The following is a 14,941-nucleotide window of genomic DNA, read 5'->3' as shown; positions in this document are numbered from 1 at the left end:
ATAAAAAGAACTCAACAAGCTTTAAGATGTTAGTCTCCCTTTACTCTTCATTTAGGACTGCTGCTCCTGATCGGTATTTGCCACTTCATTGGGTATCTTGCTAAAGCTATCCATTTAAGACAGAAGTTTCTGCAAACAGAACAACATATCTGGTCTAGTGGAAGGTGTCTCTGCCCATGGCAGGGGGGGTGGACTAGATGATCTTTAAGGTCCATTCCAACTCAAACCATTCCATGATTCTATACTGCAGAGACCACAACCATAGTGGAAAAGTAAAGTTACCCCAGCTTGGCAGCACATGGCAGCCCCAGCCAGGTGGCGGTGGCTCCATGCTGCCCAGTGCTGTCTCGTGGGGCGCAGGATGATCCCCCAAGTCCCAAATTTGGCTCCTGGATGATCAACTCAAATTAACTATTTAAAGGAATCTCATCCAAAACAAAAAAAAATAGAAAAAAAAAAAAAAAGAAAACAGAAAAATTACAATCCCCTTACAATTTACACACCTAAGCCTTTGTGCTTCCTGCCTTGAACCAATAAAAGCTAGGGTAATTAAAACAATAATCAAAGAACTAAGTCAGCATAGTAGAATTGCAACATCTAAAGTCCAGTCAGTTAAGGAAAAAGTATTGTGATAAAACACCCAAAGAAATTAAACAGAACAATATTCTATATATGCCAGTACAAAGAGAGAAGAACTTGAAAACCTCTTGAGTAAATGCACAATCTTCAACAGTTTAAGGAAGCAATTTCTTTTCTGAAAGCATGCAACACAAGTGTATCTCTTTTTTGTCACCCTTTAAAAGCAGTCCTGATAAATAAATGAAAAGAATCTTACTACAGGTAAAGTATCTCAATAATATTTTTCACTGTTGCAGACTACATTTTAAAGATTTAAATAATTACAATATAAATTAAAATAATATCAGAAATAGACAAATTGAGGTTGTTTATGTAGCCGGTTATGATTACCAAGAGTACCAGTATAGAGACATCCTAAGGTTAGAGGCTGAAGGAATTTTTTTTCTCTTCCCAAGACAGGACAGCATTCGTCCCCTTTCTTTCCTATCCATAATTTTTTTCTCATAGGTAGAAAACCTGATATCATATTATCTTCCCCATTATAGACAGCATCTCCATTTTGAAAAGAAAAATACATCTCTTTTGCCTTCTTCCAAAGACATATATACTTTCATAATAATTTTATACAAAGAAGTATGAAATAATGTACAGTACCTCAAGGACTGCAACTGTGATTGCTGTGAAATTCCCTAGTTCATTCAGTGTAGATTTCCACTGAATAACCATATAGTTTACCTACATACACATTAATCCTGAATGTAATGTTATGATCTAACAGATGATTTAGAATAGGCTAGGTGCAGTTTAGAAATATGTAAAATCTAGAAACCACTCTAGCTACCGTCTTGTGAGAAAGCAACACTAGCACACGAAAGCAGTTTGCAATCACTACAGCATTATTATACTGTACCACAGAACCCAAATAACTTTTGCAGAGTATGCAAACTATAAGGTTAACTGAAATTCAGCATCTGTAATAAAATATGAACATTGAAAGTAGGTAGAACTAAAAATTACATAAATCCTAGTAAAGATACAATTGCTTACACACACCTACCTTTAGCCTACAGGGATCTCGTACCCAGGTGTTTCCTTTACACCTGAAAACAAGATGGAAAAAGAAAGTATTAGTGCTAATTTCTTTTTCAAAAGCTTTTAAAAATTGTATCAGCTGGCAAATGTTTAGCTGCTGGTAGTGTGAAGATTCATTCATAGATGCTTGTTGATGCATAAAGTTTGGTTTGTGGGACCACATCCAATATCCCTGAAGACCTCCACATTATACTTCAAACTTTTATTTTTTTATTCATTTCTGTATACTAGACAGCCTTGACTTTGCCTGATACAAATAGAAAATGGTCTGAGTCCCAAGGAACTGAAAGCAAACTGTAAACAATCGGTATTGCAATGCAAAGAAAAAAAAAGATTTTAAATTACATTTCAATTTCTTATTTGCTTAAATACATAACTTTTCCTATTAATGTTTATACTGTCCCAAGGTATAATATGTTTGTTTGATGGATTTGTAATGTTTTTATTACATGACTGTTCTCATACCATCAGTGAAAAACTGTCAGTATTTTGGTTTTAGAACTACATAAAAATAAGACTAATGAAGGCACTTGTAGAAAAGATAGCGGACAACAGACCATTCTCATCTCAGTCCAGGACAGCTGAAAAACAGCCAGTAAAGAAAAATAAAATCAGAATACAGGATCCTTTTACATGTGCCAGCAGACAGAGCCAAGAACAAGGAAGCCTTACACATACAAGGAGACTTTTAAGTGGTATAATACCTTCACTTTGAAAAAGATGAGTGTCTTGCAGAGGTTTATTGCCTTTTTTTCTCATTTACCAATGTATATTCTTATTTGGAGCCTAAAATGCATTCTACCTAGTGAATTTTTTACTCAAATCTGATTTTTTTCACTAAATACCTTGTATGGTGCATTACTGCAAAAACTTTGAAAAATGGGTAAGAGCCATTCTTAGCAGACAAGACCACTGGATCATAAGTAGCTACAGTGAGCCAGGAAATGAAGAATTATTTGAAGAAAATACAGCACCACAGAACCTATACTTTCTACCTCCCCAGTAGCTGTCAGGAAAGGTTTAAGAGTCTTACAACAATCTGCACATTCCATGAACTGAACACAACACACTGACACAACAGAGGTCCTGTAAACACCTTCAGAAACAAACCAGATGCTTTTGTGACAGCAGTTAGCTATGTTTGAAGTGTTAATTCACCAGAACTTTGTGCTCTGCAGAAGAGGAGCCAAATCCCTTACCACAAGGTGCACAAGCATTCTTTACCACTAGTAGTGCTCGTTCCTCTCCCTCTTTTCGTGTTCCTGTCCATAAAAACACCAAAGCGTTGGGTGGGAGGATATCCAGGAGCCCAGCTCTTTTTCAAAACGGGATAGTCTTCAACACTAGATCAGGTCAGCCACTTGAGACTTCACCTCTCTGAGTTCCAAAACCTTCAAGGATGGAAATTCTGTAACATCCCTAAATAACCTGTTCCAGTGCTGCACGCCCGGTGAAGGCCCATTCCAGCAGCACAGCCATCAGTACAGGTATACTGCTGGGAAGCTGCTCCCTCACCCTCTGCAATTGTACTCTCATGCTGTGCTGCTATAATTTCATCCTTCGTTTTGCTTCCCTTAACCTCACATTTCTGAAGTTATAAAAAAACACAGTCACAGTGTCACAAAAACATAAAGATTTTGTACATACTCGTTTCAGCACATAATTTAGGAATCATTACTTTAATCGCTGCAAAAGTGACAGATCTTTGCTGTACTAAACTTGCTTTTAGAAATGATTGGAAGCCTCTGACCTTCCAGTACTTCCTCAAAAATACAGCTCTGCAGCTTTAAAATCCGCCTGCGCTCGCTCTCCCCTCACTGCAGGCAGTGAAGGCTCTGCAGCAGCCGGCTCACCCTATCAATAGGGTTCGGTTAGCCAAGGGGGAGGATGGGAGGAGAATGGAACTGTCCCGGCTCCTCAATGAGACCAGGGCAAAGTATGAAACGCTCATCACCAGAAATCAGATAAAGACCGTCACCTCAGCAAGGACCCAGGTAATGACTTCATACAGACATACACCTTCCAGAGTAAGGAGACAATCCCTGTCTATACAGTTCCTCCCTCAGCCTCTATGAGGTACAGTATTTCCTTTTCAATGCAGCATATTATTGGGGAGGGATTTTGATTTTACTGCAGTAAGATGTGAACTGAAAGATACGGAAATAGATTTTGTCTAAGGTATGAGATTCACACTAAACGAATGCTGTGTAAGTCATCTGGATGTTTTTCTGTACCTGCAACAGTGATATTGTTGTGATTTAAAAAATGATGACATATGCTGTAACATGGTAACCTCTAGCACCATTTAGTTATCCCAGAGGAAAAGTGAATCTTAAAAATCAAAGGCAGTGTAAATAATCCATATATATATATATATACAGAAAGCTTTACCATTTTTAGCACCTATATTAAAGAAAACTGTACCTTTTTAGGAACTATTTTATATTGTTCACAGTAAAACTATGTTGAACTCTTCAAATACATTTTTTTCTTTCATACAGATTGATTAAATGTTAACACACAATGCTACTATTATAGACTGACATACAAAACATCTCTAAAACCCAAGTGAACCTTGAAATAAAATGGCAAAACGATTTTCAGCTATCAAATGTCAAGAAATTCAGGGTGAAAATTAGGTATTGTATCACCTTATTGTACTTCTTGGGTATTGCAGAAATGCTGGAGGTTTATTTTAACCACAGGCCAGGCTGCTGCTGCAGTCTGGCTGGCCTACACAGTAATCCAGTGACACACAGCAGCTACAAACTAGATAATTAAGCCAAGTTTATATTTGTGTTTGGCACAAAGCAGCCAATGTATATCTATATATTCCTGTCACATAAATTCTGCAATACCCAGGCAAAAAAAGGGTAGGCAAAGAATATTGACTGTTCACTTGTGCATTAGCCAAATTTAATTTTTCATCAAAATGATGGCATGGTAAAATTACAATACATCAGTATGTTACAGGGGGGGGAAAGGAATGTATTTTACTTGCTTCATAAGACCTGAATTAAAGAGTTCATTTTCTTAGAGTTGATGGCATCCTAAGAACCTACATAAAGCAGTAAAATATGCAAAAGAGCATGTATTGTTTCAAGGGCTTATGGCATCCTCACCACTTGCAGTAAAACTCAGAAGCAAAAAAGAAAAATAACTTTCAGAAGTAAAACAAACATTCTGGAAGTTAAATGCATGAACATATTATCTAAATAAAAGACGAGCTCAAATCTAAAATGACCCCACACATGCTCAGGACTGGCTTAAATGAACTACTTTTAATTGGATTTTAAAAAAGACAACCCCCCACATTTTCTTGCAAATACAATACAGTGCTTTTTGACTATTTACTTTTTTCCTAAGAATAAGCTTCAGCCTTAAGGATGGCAGATTATCTCAAATAATATTTTAGATCGGGATTAAGCTTAGAACAGGCACCTCATTTCTGACTTTTAACACCCGGGTGACAGCATATACTCAGAAAACAAATCAATATTTTCCTTCCTGTGATAAGTAAATCTTAAAAGTTAAGAGGACAAGGAAAAGTTGTAGATTTGGATCAGGTTGCTGTTCATATTTAAATGAATGAAGGTACTTGCTCTCAAATGACAATCTGAAATCTAATCAATGACTAGATCAGGCAAAAACAATTACAGCAATTGTCAATTGTGATATACTCATGCACCCACTCCAAAGGGCTATCTCTCTATAAAACTGTTCTTAGAAATCAAAAATACATTAAAAACCTTATTCAAACCTGGAAGCTTGAACTAACTGCAGTTCCTCTTATTTCCATGAAGTTAAGCCCATTTACTCTAGCGGTGAATAAGGTCACAACACAACTGGTTAATTTGTATGGAAACTCCTCTACAAGAAATATGTTAGTGATAAAGATGCAGCCAACTACTTCCCATCAAACACAGCAGGATAATCGCTTCCCATCTACACGGTACATAAAATTTAGCAAATTTATATGACTCTCAAAAAATTCCAACTAGATATTTTGTGTATCGATTTCATTTTCATTATTTGAATATTTTTAAGATTGTTATCTTTTTTATATCTCCTGTAGCTAGAAGAAGATACAATTAAAAGAATGGACAAAGATGCAGAAGCATTAAAGGCAGCCAGAGCAGAACTCTGTGAAGCGAGACGGCAGTGGCACCATATGCAGATCGAAATTGAATCTCTCCATGCTGTGGTAAGCATCGTAAAATGAAATTTGAAATATCCTGGAAAAAAATTAATCTTTTTCTTGATGTAAACTATTCCACAATTCAGTTGATATAACAATAACATCCACTATACAGCCGAAATACCACACACAGAGAAATGCATGGACTTTCAGCTCAGTGCACAGAGCACTCACCAACAAGCAGTAACCCAGTTGTTTGCTCACATTTAAGAGTATCACACGTTCCGATTCAGGATCTGCCATGCAATATACACATCTTTTCGTGTTTTCACACCTGCCAAACATATATTTGCATGATACTCCCTCATCAAGTTCCTGGTCATTCTACCTAACCAATTCACATCAGGTTTAGAACTTTTTTTGAATATGTGGATGAAGCTTATATTTTAATTAATGATAAAATATGTTAGCAATTTACTGAATTCAGTAATATAATAAGCCACAACAGCACACAGACCATTCAGTTTTCATACAGTACTGAGCTGGATATCATTTTAACCATACAGGTAAAATCAGGAATGTGTAAAATGAATGGTAGTGGATTGCTGGTACAACAAAAGGCTACATTTTTTTATCCTATCTTGAATTATTACAGATCTTACCAGAAAATTTCTCAGCAAAATTATTATATTAAAAGCTTTACTCCTGTTCCTAAAGAATATTCTTAAAAGAACTATGTATAAAAATACACAGCTTGTTAATTAAAAGTATGTATGACATCTCAATGCATATACTTTCCAAATCTTAAAATATGAGTTAAATTTAACAGGAAAAGGGTTTGGAACGTTCATTACGTGCCACAGAGCAGCAGTACCACATGCAACTACAAAATTTAGAAGCTGAGATTGAATGCTTAGAGAAAGAGCTACTGGAAGTGAGAAGAGGTATTGAGAAACAGCTTCAAGAGCATGAAATTCTCCTGAACACAAGGATGAAACTGGAAGAGGAGATAGCAACATACCGCAGCCTGCTTGAGCAAGAAGAGAACAGGTATTTGTTTAGAAAAAAAGTACTCAAATTTGTCTTCCATTTCAGAAGTTCTCATTAAAATATTCATCAGAATTGTAAATACATGAACCAATCATTAAAAAATTACAGTATAAAAATCCTTAAAAATGGTTTCATTGTAACTTCACTGATTCCACGCTTCCTCGAGCTCAGAGCATCTGCACGATGCGTTGCAGATGACAGCACGCTTACTGCACCCGCGCTTGAGGCACTGCACGTTGGTGTAGACTTTGTACGCCATGAGCTGCCTGTTTGTCTCAGACCGTTTGATGAAGCAAGTCCATACGCACAACATGCTGGGAGAGGAGTTCACATCTCGGCACACGACAGATGTCCATTTGCACGTGGAATTCACGCTACTCAGGATCATTCGAAGTGTGTTAAGGCACACAATAGGATGCTATTTAAGAACATACCTTCTAGTGACATTGTGCTTTGGTGGTAACTCCTCATGTCTGCCCTCTCCCTGGTACAGAAATGCCAGTATTTTGAAATGTAGACATAAGAGAGGCAGCTATACAAATGTAAACAACAAGGAGGATACGGAAAAGGCAAAATACCACCTCCTGCACTCAGCACTGGCATCTTAACAAAACCAAGCACGTGATTCTGAACTCTTTCAGTGGAACATTGCCTCCCTCAGTCCTTTCTACAAAAAATAGAGAGCTTCAGTCCAGGCACCTCAGATATTTGCATAAGATGATTCCAAACAAGGGAGTCAGTTTCAGATTTAACACTTCTAACTCTGAAAATACACCCAATTCAGTACTAATAAAATTAAGTAACTCTTCCTAGCACACAATAAACTGACTAAAAACTGTCCAAAAATATGGTTCTCATATTTTTAAATTTTTGATAGTTGCTCATAAGACAAGTTTTGGATTAAAGTAATTCAATATTACTTGATGACAGCAAGAATTTTTATTTTTGCAGGTTTCGTTGCTCTATACCTGACCAGGAGGATGACAAAAAGCCTACCACCAGCAAGACTGCCTTTACACTGCCTTCAGGTGAGTTTTTAGACACTTTCCCCTTAGGGGACTATGGCCCTACAGGAGGTTCCTAACTTGATCTTGTTCCAGTGCAGCAGGAGGAAAAATACTTCCAGGTCCCGTGTCCTGACCTTACTCTTCTGAATGCCCAGTATACCTGCATTTTCTTTTACAGACAGTGTAAAGCAGCATGAAACTGAGAAGGTGGAACTGATGACAAAGCAAGCAATCCTAGATGGAAATATTATGAAGGAAAGCGCTGAAGCTCATGGCACTGTACAGTAAGATAAACATGAATTTAACAAAATAACAATTGACAGTAAATGGTAGCATTACATTTCAGTAGCTTTGAGCTTTCCTTTATTTAGTATCTGTTATATCATGCCCATACAGCCAAGAAGCTGCAGACTAACAGTGAGCATTCTTGAAGGTATATTGAATAGCATGTTTTAACAATACATTAAATTTTAAAGTTCTTTTTATTAGCATTTGCTTCATAAGCAAACAATATCATGATGATGCTTCTGATTTGTAATTTCTGTTTCTGTTAAGAATGAAACTATGAATAATTCATCTAGTTAAGGCTGAAAGCAAAGGAGCCCATACCATGTTTGCAAAGTTCCTCTGGGGCATATTTATGCACATAAATTCAGGCTTGGCTGCTCTAACTTGCTATTTGGAAACTCCTACGTTTCACCAATTACCAAACAGGGAATGGAGAGCTTGGCTCCTAAGTAGGCATGTGAAAGTCTGTTACTATGTATTATTCACTTTAAATTACTTTAATAGTATTGGATTGCCTCGTTGTTTTTTTTTCTCTCCTGCTGCTCTTTTTAAAACAAACTGTAGTGTACTGTTTTACTAATACTTAACTGTCATCAGTTGTTGAAAACATGTAGAAATTCGGACTAAAAATTAATGCCATCATATAGTCCACCCTATACACTGCATACCTGCATCTTATTTTCATACAGCAGCTCTGTTGCCCTCACACAGTCAGATTTGCAGGGGGTTGCTTGGCTGGGTACAGTTTACCTAAGTAAGTCTCCAGAGTTGGACTTTTAGACCTGGATCCTGACACATGCTGAGAGGATTACATCAACAGGATTTGCGCACCAAAGTAATACTGAATCAGCTGGGGTTTTAATTCCCCATATTTTACTTCTGCCCTTTTTTCCTTTTTTTTTTTTAAATTTACTGTATATCTACATTCTGATGTCTATAACGAGAATTTTCTCCTCCCTATTCTGAAGGCTTTCAGTTGCTGGAATTCTGCCCTGCCCACTGTAGTAAGGAGGCTTCTTGCAAAGTTTTTGAGCTTGGATTCCAAACTTTCTCCTTGGAAACAAATTGTCTGATGTGTTTGGAGCAGTGGTTTTGTATCCATGTCTCCTTAAAAGTACAAGAACAAGAATATAATGAACCCTCGCCTGTTAGTTAGCTTTTCTGGAGAATGAACCTGTGAAAAAAAATGAAAAATTCTCGTGTCTTGGTACCCATCTAAAATAACTTGACACTTTATTATGCAAGGTCTCTCTACATTTTAAAAGCAGCCCTGAAGATAGATAACTCATATTGCCTAAATGATTATAAATATTGTTGCTTTATTGTTTCAGGACAGAAAAAGTGGATGAAGTCATTAAAGAATGGGAAGGGTCTTTCTTTAAGGACAACCCTCGCTTAAGGAAAAAATCAGTTTCACTGCGCTTTGATCTCCACCTAGCAGCAACAGAGGAAGGATGTTTACACACTAAGAAGAAAACTCTTCCTAACATTGAAGTCAGGCTGGTAATGAGGAGATCTTGCAGTATTCCTTCTATCAAACCTTAACCTACAGCAAATTAACCCAAAGTTCATCTCCAATGGGCTCTGGAAATAAACTGTAGATGGACTTACAAGGCTATCTTATTACCACAATGAAATCTTACTAAGTACTTTGATTAATACAATAAACACACACAAGTCTTTTAAAAGAAAGGAGAAGAGCAAGGGAGTTAAAATTCCAAGAAATCTAACTTCTACTAGTTTTATACTCTGGGTGCAGCCCTTTAATTTTCTCATTATTGTTGTTTTGTAGAATTTCACCAAATATTGCAAAAATTAAACTGTAACTTTATACTTTGACATATTCTGCCTTTTAAAAAAGAACTTGTTTTCTCTTTCTGGAAATGACAAATGCATATTTCATGCTATTATTCAGTATTGCATACATATAATGACTGATGAATCCTTCTAATAATTTATATCACAACTGTCATAATTCCTGAAATATAATTTAAAATAACACTTTCTAACAGAAAAATTACAAAGATGCTCTTAAAATACATAAACTATTAGCAAAGAATTTTCTTTTTAAAGTGGCTGTATTTTTAAATTATTTTTTTTTTGCAACAACTGAGCAAAAATGTCTTTCCCTCACATAATTATACACACATTTTTAAAACTGTTGTTACAAACCAGTAATATTTTAGCCATACTCTTCCTCTAATTTTGAAGCAGTAATTTCCAATGAAAAAATCATTCATGCTCTTATGTGTCCACACATAACTGTACTACAACTTTCTTAGCCGCAGCAACTAAAATTATACTTCTTACTTGTTCAAACAAAAGGTGTCAACTAACCATTTTAATGCTGTTATTTAATTAATTTTGTTTATTATATCAGTGTGAATTAATTTTTTTCAACAAATTAATCTCCTGACAAATATTATAAGTTATGCTCTCACTATTATGCCAGGGTACAACCATTATTCCTTCAAACTAAATGGACAAATAAGGGCTACATATTCAAAGTAAAATTCTACCATACTCATTAAGCATCCCCCACTACTACTTAAAGTAGCTATGGGCAAATACAAAGTACAGTAGATGATGTTGCATCAGTACACAGAAAAAACTTAAGACATACTGCTTCATAACATTATGAGATAAATTTCAAACAAAAATTCAAACAAGATTGTATGAGGGCAAGGATGATTATGAGGATTTTTAAGAGGCATGGATGTCACAAACTCGCCAAAATCACTGGGATTGCAGGAGCTCAGAATCTAGGAAAACCATGTACTGTACTTGCTGGAGTCACAGCAGCATGTAAAAGATTAAGTGTCAGTATTTGCCTTATTACTTATGGCATGTGTTACAAAAACTGATACTACAAATTCTTTCAGTGTTAATTTATGGTTCTATCTTTTGTTAATGGTAAGAACAATGCATTTATATTGCCCACCGTTCTATATCTACTGTATTAAGCTGGCTAATTATCATTAACCTTAATACTGATCTGGTGTTGTTAATACTTGAGTATTTGGCATCCTGAATGTATTAGCCTGCTCTAGTATTTTTACTATGCAGCTTTTTTTTGTGTGCTTATACTCTGTAAATTTACAATACTTGAATTTAAACTAAGTTTTAATTGCTTCAAGGCACTTTAAGCAGGGATACGAATTTACCAAAGTAAATGACATTACTACAATAAAAAAGTATTAAAATTGAGTTTGCCCATGCATATTTTTTTGTTTTAATGTGTATACCTTAAAAGGAAAGACATAACAGAGAAATACAAAATAAAAGTTGTAGATAAAATCTGTAACGCTGCAACCAAGTGTTCTTTAAAGGTCTCCTCTACAATTAGAAAGGCACAGATTCCCCAAGAATCTATATCATGACATGTGAGCGTCCTCCTGCTACAAAATTACTCTTTTTCTGGTAAATCCAGTAACCCTGACTAGATCTAAAGTCCTTTGTTCCAAGTACTGTACAAGGAAGAAGACAGCATTTGGCACACATAGTTTACAATCTAAAAGATAAGCTGACAGGCAAAGATAAATAGCAAGGAAATATGTAACAGAAACCTAGCTTATTAACTTCAGAACTGCTTAGACAGACTTCCTCATGCAGGAAGAGCTTGCACAGGCATATAAAAATTAGTATACAAATACATGGAAGGTACCGCCATCTCTACAGTAAACAATAATGGAATCATCTTACTCACAGACACATTTTTTTCTTTAACTGGGGGTGTTTGGCTTATCCTCAGACCTCCTCTAGGTAACTCCAGATTTACTTTTTTTTCCCCCTAATGATAGAAACCTCATGGAGCATAGTAAAGAACACATACCTGACTTCACCTTGCTATACAACCTCCATATTATTTTAGAATAGAAAAATTACTGTGTATCTACAGTAAACATTGTCTGGGATGCTAAGTAAATAGAAAAAAAAAATTACTTTCTGCATATACATTATTTCATCCAACCAGTATCTGACCTCAAGGTTCTTGCAGCCATCTCCTGGCCTCAACGACAGCACAAGCACATCCTGAGCTGTCCTGTGATGAGAAATTTATTCCACACACAAAAGCTGTCATTGTTTAACATTGGACTTGCCTTCTCATGAAATATACAGCTGCTGCTTGAAGTTTGAAACAACTGGTATAAACCCAGTTACACTATTTTAAGACCATGAAACCCGATGGATGCTCTAAGGGAAAAAAATAGACTGCAGTTTAATAGCTGTTTCTGTTAACACAAACATTCTATAAGCAGCCCACTCTTGCCTGCTCAGGGCTATTTTCTTCACGTGGGACCTACTGACACTGACTTCATTAGCTGCATTAAGAACTGCTGCTACTCTAGACCTGGTTCAGGTGTGCATCCTGGTTTTAACTGTTTTCTCCCCTTACAGAACATAGCTATCTTTTGTGTTATTCACAAATTCCACCTCTTCAAATGTAAAGAGCTTACTCTTCTGTTCTTAAACTACTTGCACTTCCAGTAGTGTCAGGCATAGAAAAAAATATTCACAATAAAACCTCACCCTGATTTTACATCATTTTAAAGCTTAATTTAAAAACCATTAACACTGAAGCTTGATAATATGACAAAGAATTCTTCACTTCTGTGCTGCTAATTTGTATCAGCTGAGCTACTGCCTTGTAATACCTGCAAATGTCTGATGTAAAAACAAGTTTCATTGTCTCAACCTACTTTACAGTGAATATATGTCTGCATTACAAAGCTTATGAAATTGCTGCTAATTAAAACAGTTGGATAAGAGCCAACTATTTAGAGCCCCCTGGTTAGCACGATGCAGTATAAACAGCCCTATTAAATCAGTAACACTACTTATGTGATACTGTATATTAAAAGGTGTACACAGGCAAAATCTTTCACTATCACAGCATGGAAATTAGATAGTGAAGTAAAAAAACCTTCATAAACCAAAGTAAGGAAAACATTGCTGGCTTCAAAAATACACAATGATTCAGAACTATTATCATGGAAAGTGAGTATCAGTAAAGGTACTTGAACATCATAATAAGTGTTTCAAAGGCTGCGCAAATTTAGAATTTATTTTAAAACTAACAACATTAAATGCATTTTAACACTATCAACAAACCCAAGTTTATTAATAAACTAGAGATGAATGAATGAAGCGGTCAAAACCAGAGGAAAAAACAGGTTATTTTTCACCTCTTAACAAGTATTTTCTCACCTTCTCTTTACAAATATTCTGCACAGGTGGAACTGGTAGACTAAAGAGACATATTTGGCTGGTTGACTGAGGAATCTTTTCAATTCTTACTTTAATTATCATACGGAAGTCATAGGTTATTCTGCTGCATGTCAACAGGCTTCCATTGTGGCCACAGACAGCACACTATAGGCAGATGAGAGCAGTGTTCTTGTCTCTATACTTGTTCCTAAAAATATGGTTGATTTAAGAACGAAAGCAAAAAGGCCCAAAACGTAGGCATCAAGAAGAAATGGGCCTGACTTGCAGCAACCCGGTATCATATTCAGTTTTCCTTTTCACCTTCTGCTGTATTTTTAGGTTTGGTTGGTATCATCTGTTTGGCTTTCCTTCAGCTGCCACATTCACCAGCTCCACCAAAATCCTCCTTTATGGATGTCTCGAAATCAGCCCTATTAGCTGTGTGACAGAATTTCAATGCCAAACTTTAAGTTTTCATATTTAATTCAGTCACATTAACAATTTTCACTGTAAAAAAAAAAAAAAAAAAAAACCAAAAAACACTCCTGTGCTGAATGCTGGGATCTGAAATTCTTCATCTTCCTCACACAATCAGAGCCATATGGTGTAATGTAGTTTGTATTTGCAAGCTTTTTACCTCTGTGTATGATACCTTCAGAAATTTCTGCAAGAAATTGTTCTGGATAATTCCACTGCTTCCAGTCTATTCTGTAATTCACAATCCCCTGTACTCAGCAGCTAGCTGTCTCAAGTCTGACTTAGTTCAAAATTATAAACTACACAGATTTATAAACTAGGATCTCTCCCATAGCCCATATGACCAGCATTCCTTCACACCACTGCACAGGCTTCCCCTAGGCCGCCTTCTGTTCACACCTTTCATCGACGCACTGGCATCCTCCCACCTTTCCTCATGGCACGGCAAGCACGACCAGACGGAGGGCCACATCCTGCTCAACCTTTTCTGAAGGGATGCCATTCCCAAACCACTATTTCAGCACCTCACCTCACCCCTTACACAGACGCAGGGCTCCCCACAGGGCCGTTCACCTGACCTTAGCGCCTGTCTTTATGGGGTTAGTCGCACATTACACCACAGCGTCTCTCCAGCCGCCGCCTGTGCAGCCCGGGCGCCTCAGGGCGCCGCGCGCTCCCTCTGAGGGGAAAAAGGCGCCAAACCTGCGGCCGTGAGGCGCCGCCCTCCCCCCCTCCCCGCTCTGCGCCGCAGATTCGCCACCGGGACACGGCGCCGCCGCCTCTCCCGGTCCCGCCAACACCGGGGGGATGGGGACTGGGGGGGCTGCCCCGCGGGGAGGTGGCTCGGCTGAGCTGACAAGAACGTGAAGGGGGGCAGCTTCCCGCCCGCGCCTTCCCCTGACTGTCGCGAAGGGGACAAGCGCGGTGCTGGAGACTGCGAGCCTGCGGCAGAGCCCGCGCGGTGCCTCGGGACCACCGGTAAGACGCCCCGCCCGGGTGAGGCGGTACCGCCTTCCCGGTAATGACGGGGGCCGCACCCCGCGCCCGGATCGCCTTTGCCCCCTGCATCCCGCAGATTCGCCACAAGCCCTTCCAGCCCCAC

General features: G+C 37.7%; 1 protein-coding gene and 1 long non-coding RNA gene across 3 annotated transcripts in view; one reads left to right on the top strand and one right to left on the bottom strand.

Annotated features, from left to right (window-relative positions):
• Positions 1 to 14,775, bottom strand: part of LOC129782606 (uncharacterized) — a 110,768-nt gene extending 95,993 nt beyond the window's left edge. The window contains exons 1-2 of the long non-coding RNA XR_008744662.1: positions 13,363 to 14,775; positions 1,637 to 1,679 (exon numbers count right to left, since the gene is read on the bottom strand). This is a non-coding gene — a long non-coding RNA (uncharacterized LOC129782606). The remainder of the gene's footprint in view (positions 1 to 1,636; positions 1,680 to 13,362) is intronic.
• Positions 3,543 to 10,131, top strand: KRT222 (keratin 222). Of its 2 annotated transcripts, none has more exons than XM_005232651.3 (6): positions 3,543 to 3,665; positions 5,747 to 5,875; positions 6,639 to 6,859; positions 7,811 to 7,887; positions 8,045 to 8,150; positions 9,486 to 10,126. In XM_005232651.3, exons 1-6 carry the CDS (start codon positions 3,570 to 3,572, stop codon positions 9,697 to 9,699), a joined length of 843 nt encoding a protein of 280 aa, XP_005232708.2. In that variant the 5' UTR covers positions 3,543 to 3,569; the 3' UTR covers positions 9,700 to 10,126. The 2 variants fall into 2 exon arrangements, with proteins under 2 accessions (XP_005232708.2, XP_027635899.1); XM_027780098.2 differs by having other exon boundaries at positions 3,559 to 3,747; positions 9,486 to 10,131.
• Positions 14,776 to 14,941: the final 166 nt, after the last annotated feature.

The sequence above is a fragment of the Falco peregrinus genome, chromosome 18 (assembly GCF_023634155.1).
Source record: "Falco peregrinus isolate bFalPer1 chromosome 18, bFalPer1.pri, whole genome shotgun sequence".
NCBI classification, from domain to species: Eukaryota; Metazoa; Chordata; class Aves; order Falconiformes; family Falconidae; genus Falco; species Falco peregrinus.
The sequence above is the reverse complement of the archived record's forward strand: the minus strand, read 5'-3'. Positions and strand labels throughout refer to the sequence as shown.

What these genes read in the sequence shown, in the direction of transcription:
- KRT222 (XM_005232651.3), top strand. Translation starts at nt 3,570, where the DNA reads ATGGAACTGTCCCGGCTCCTCAATGAGACCAGGGCAAAGTATGAAACG. An exon ending in CTTGAGCAAGAAGAGAACAG is followed by an intron (nt 6,860 to 7,810) that starts GTATTTGTTTAG and finishes TTATTTTTGCAG; the next exon opens with GTTTCGTTGCTCTATACCTG. An exon ending in GAAGCTCATGGCACTGTACA is followed by an intron (nt 8,151 to 9,485) that starts GTAAGATAAACA and finishes TTATTGTTTCAG; the next exon opens with GACAGAAAAAGTGGATGAAG.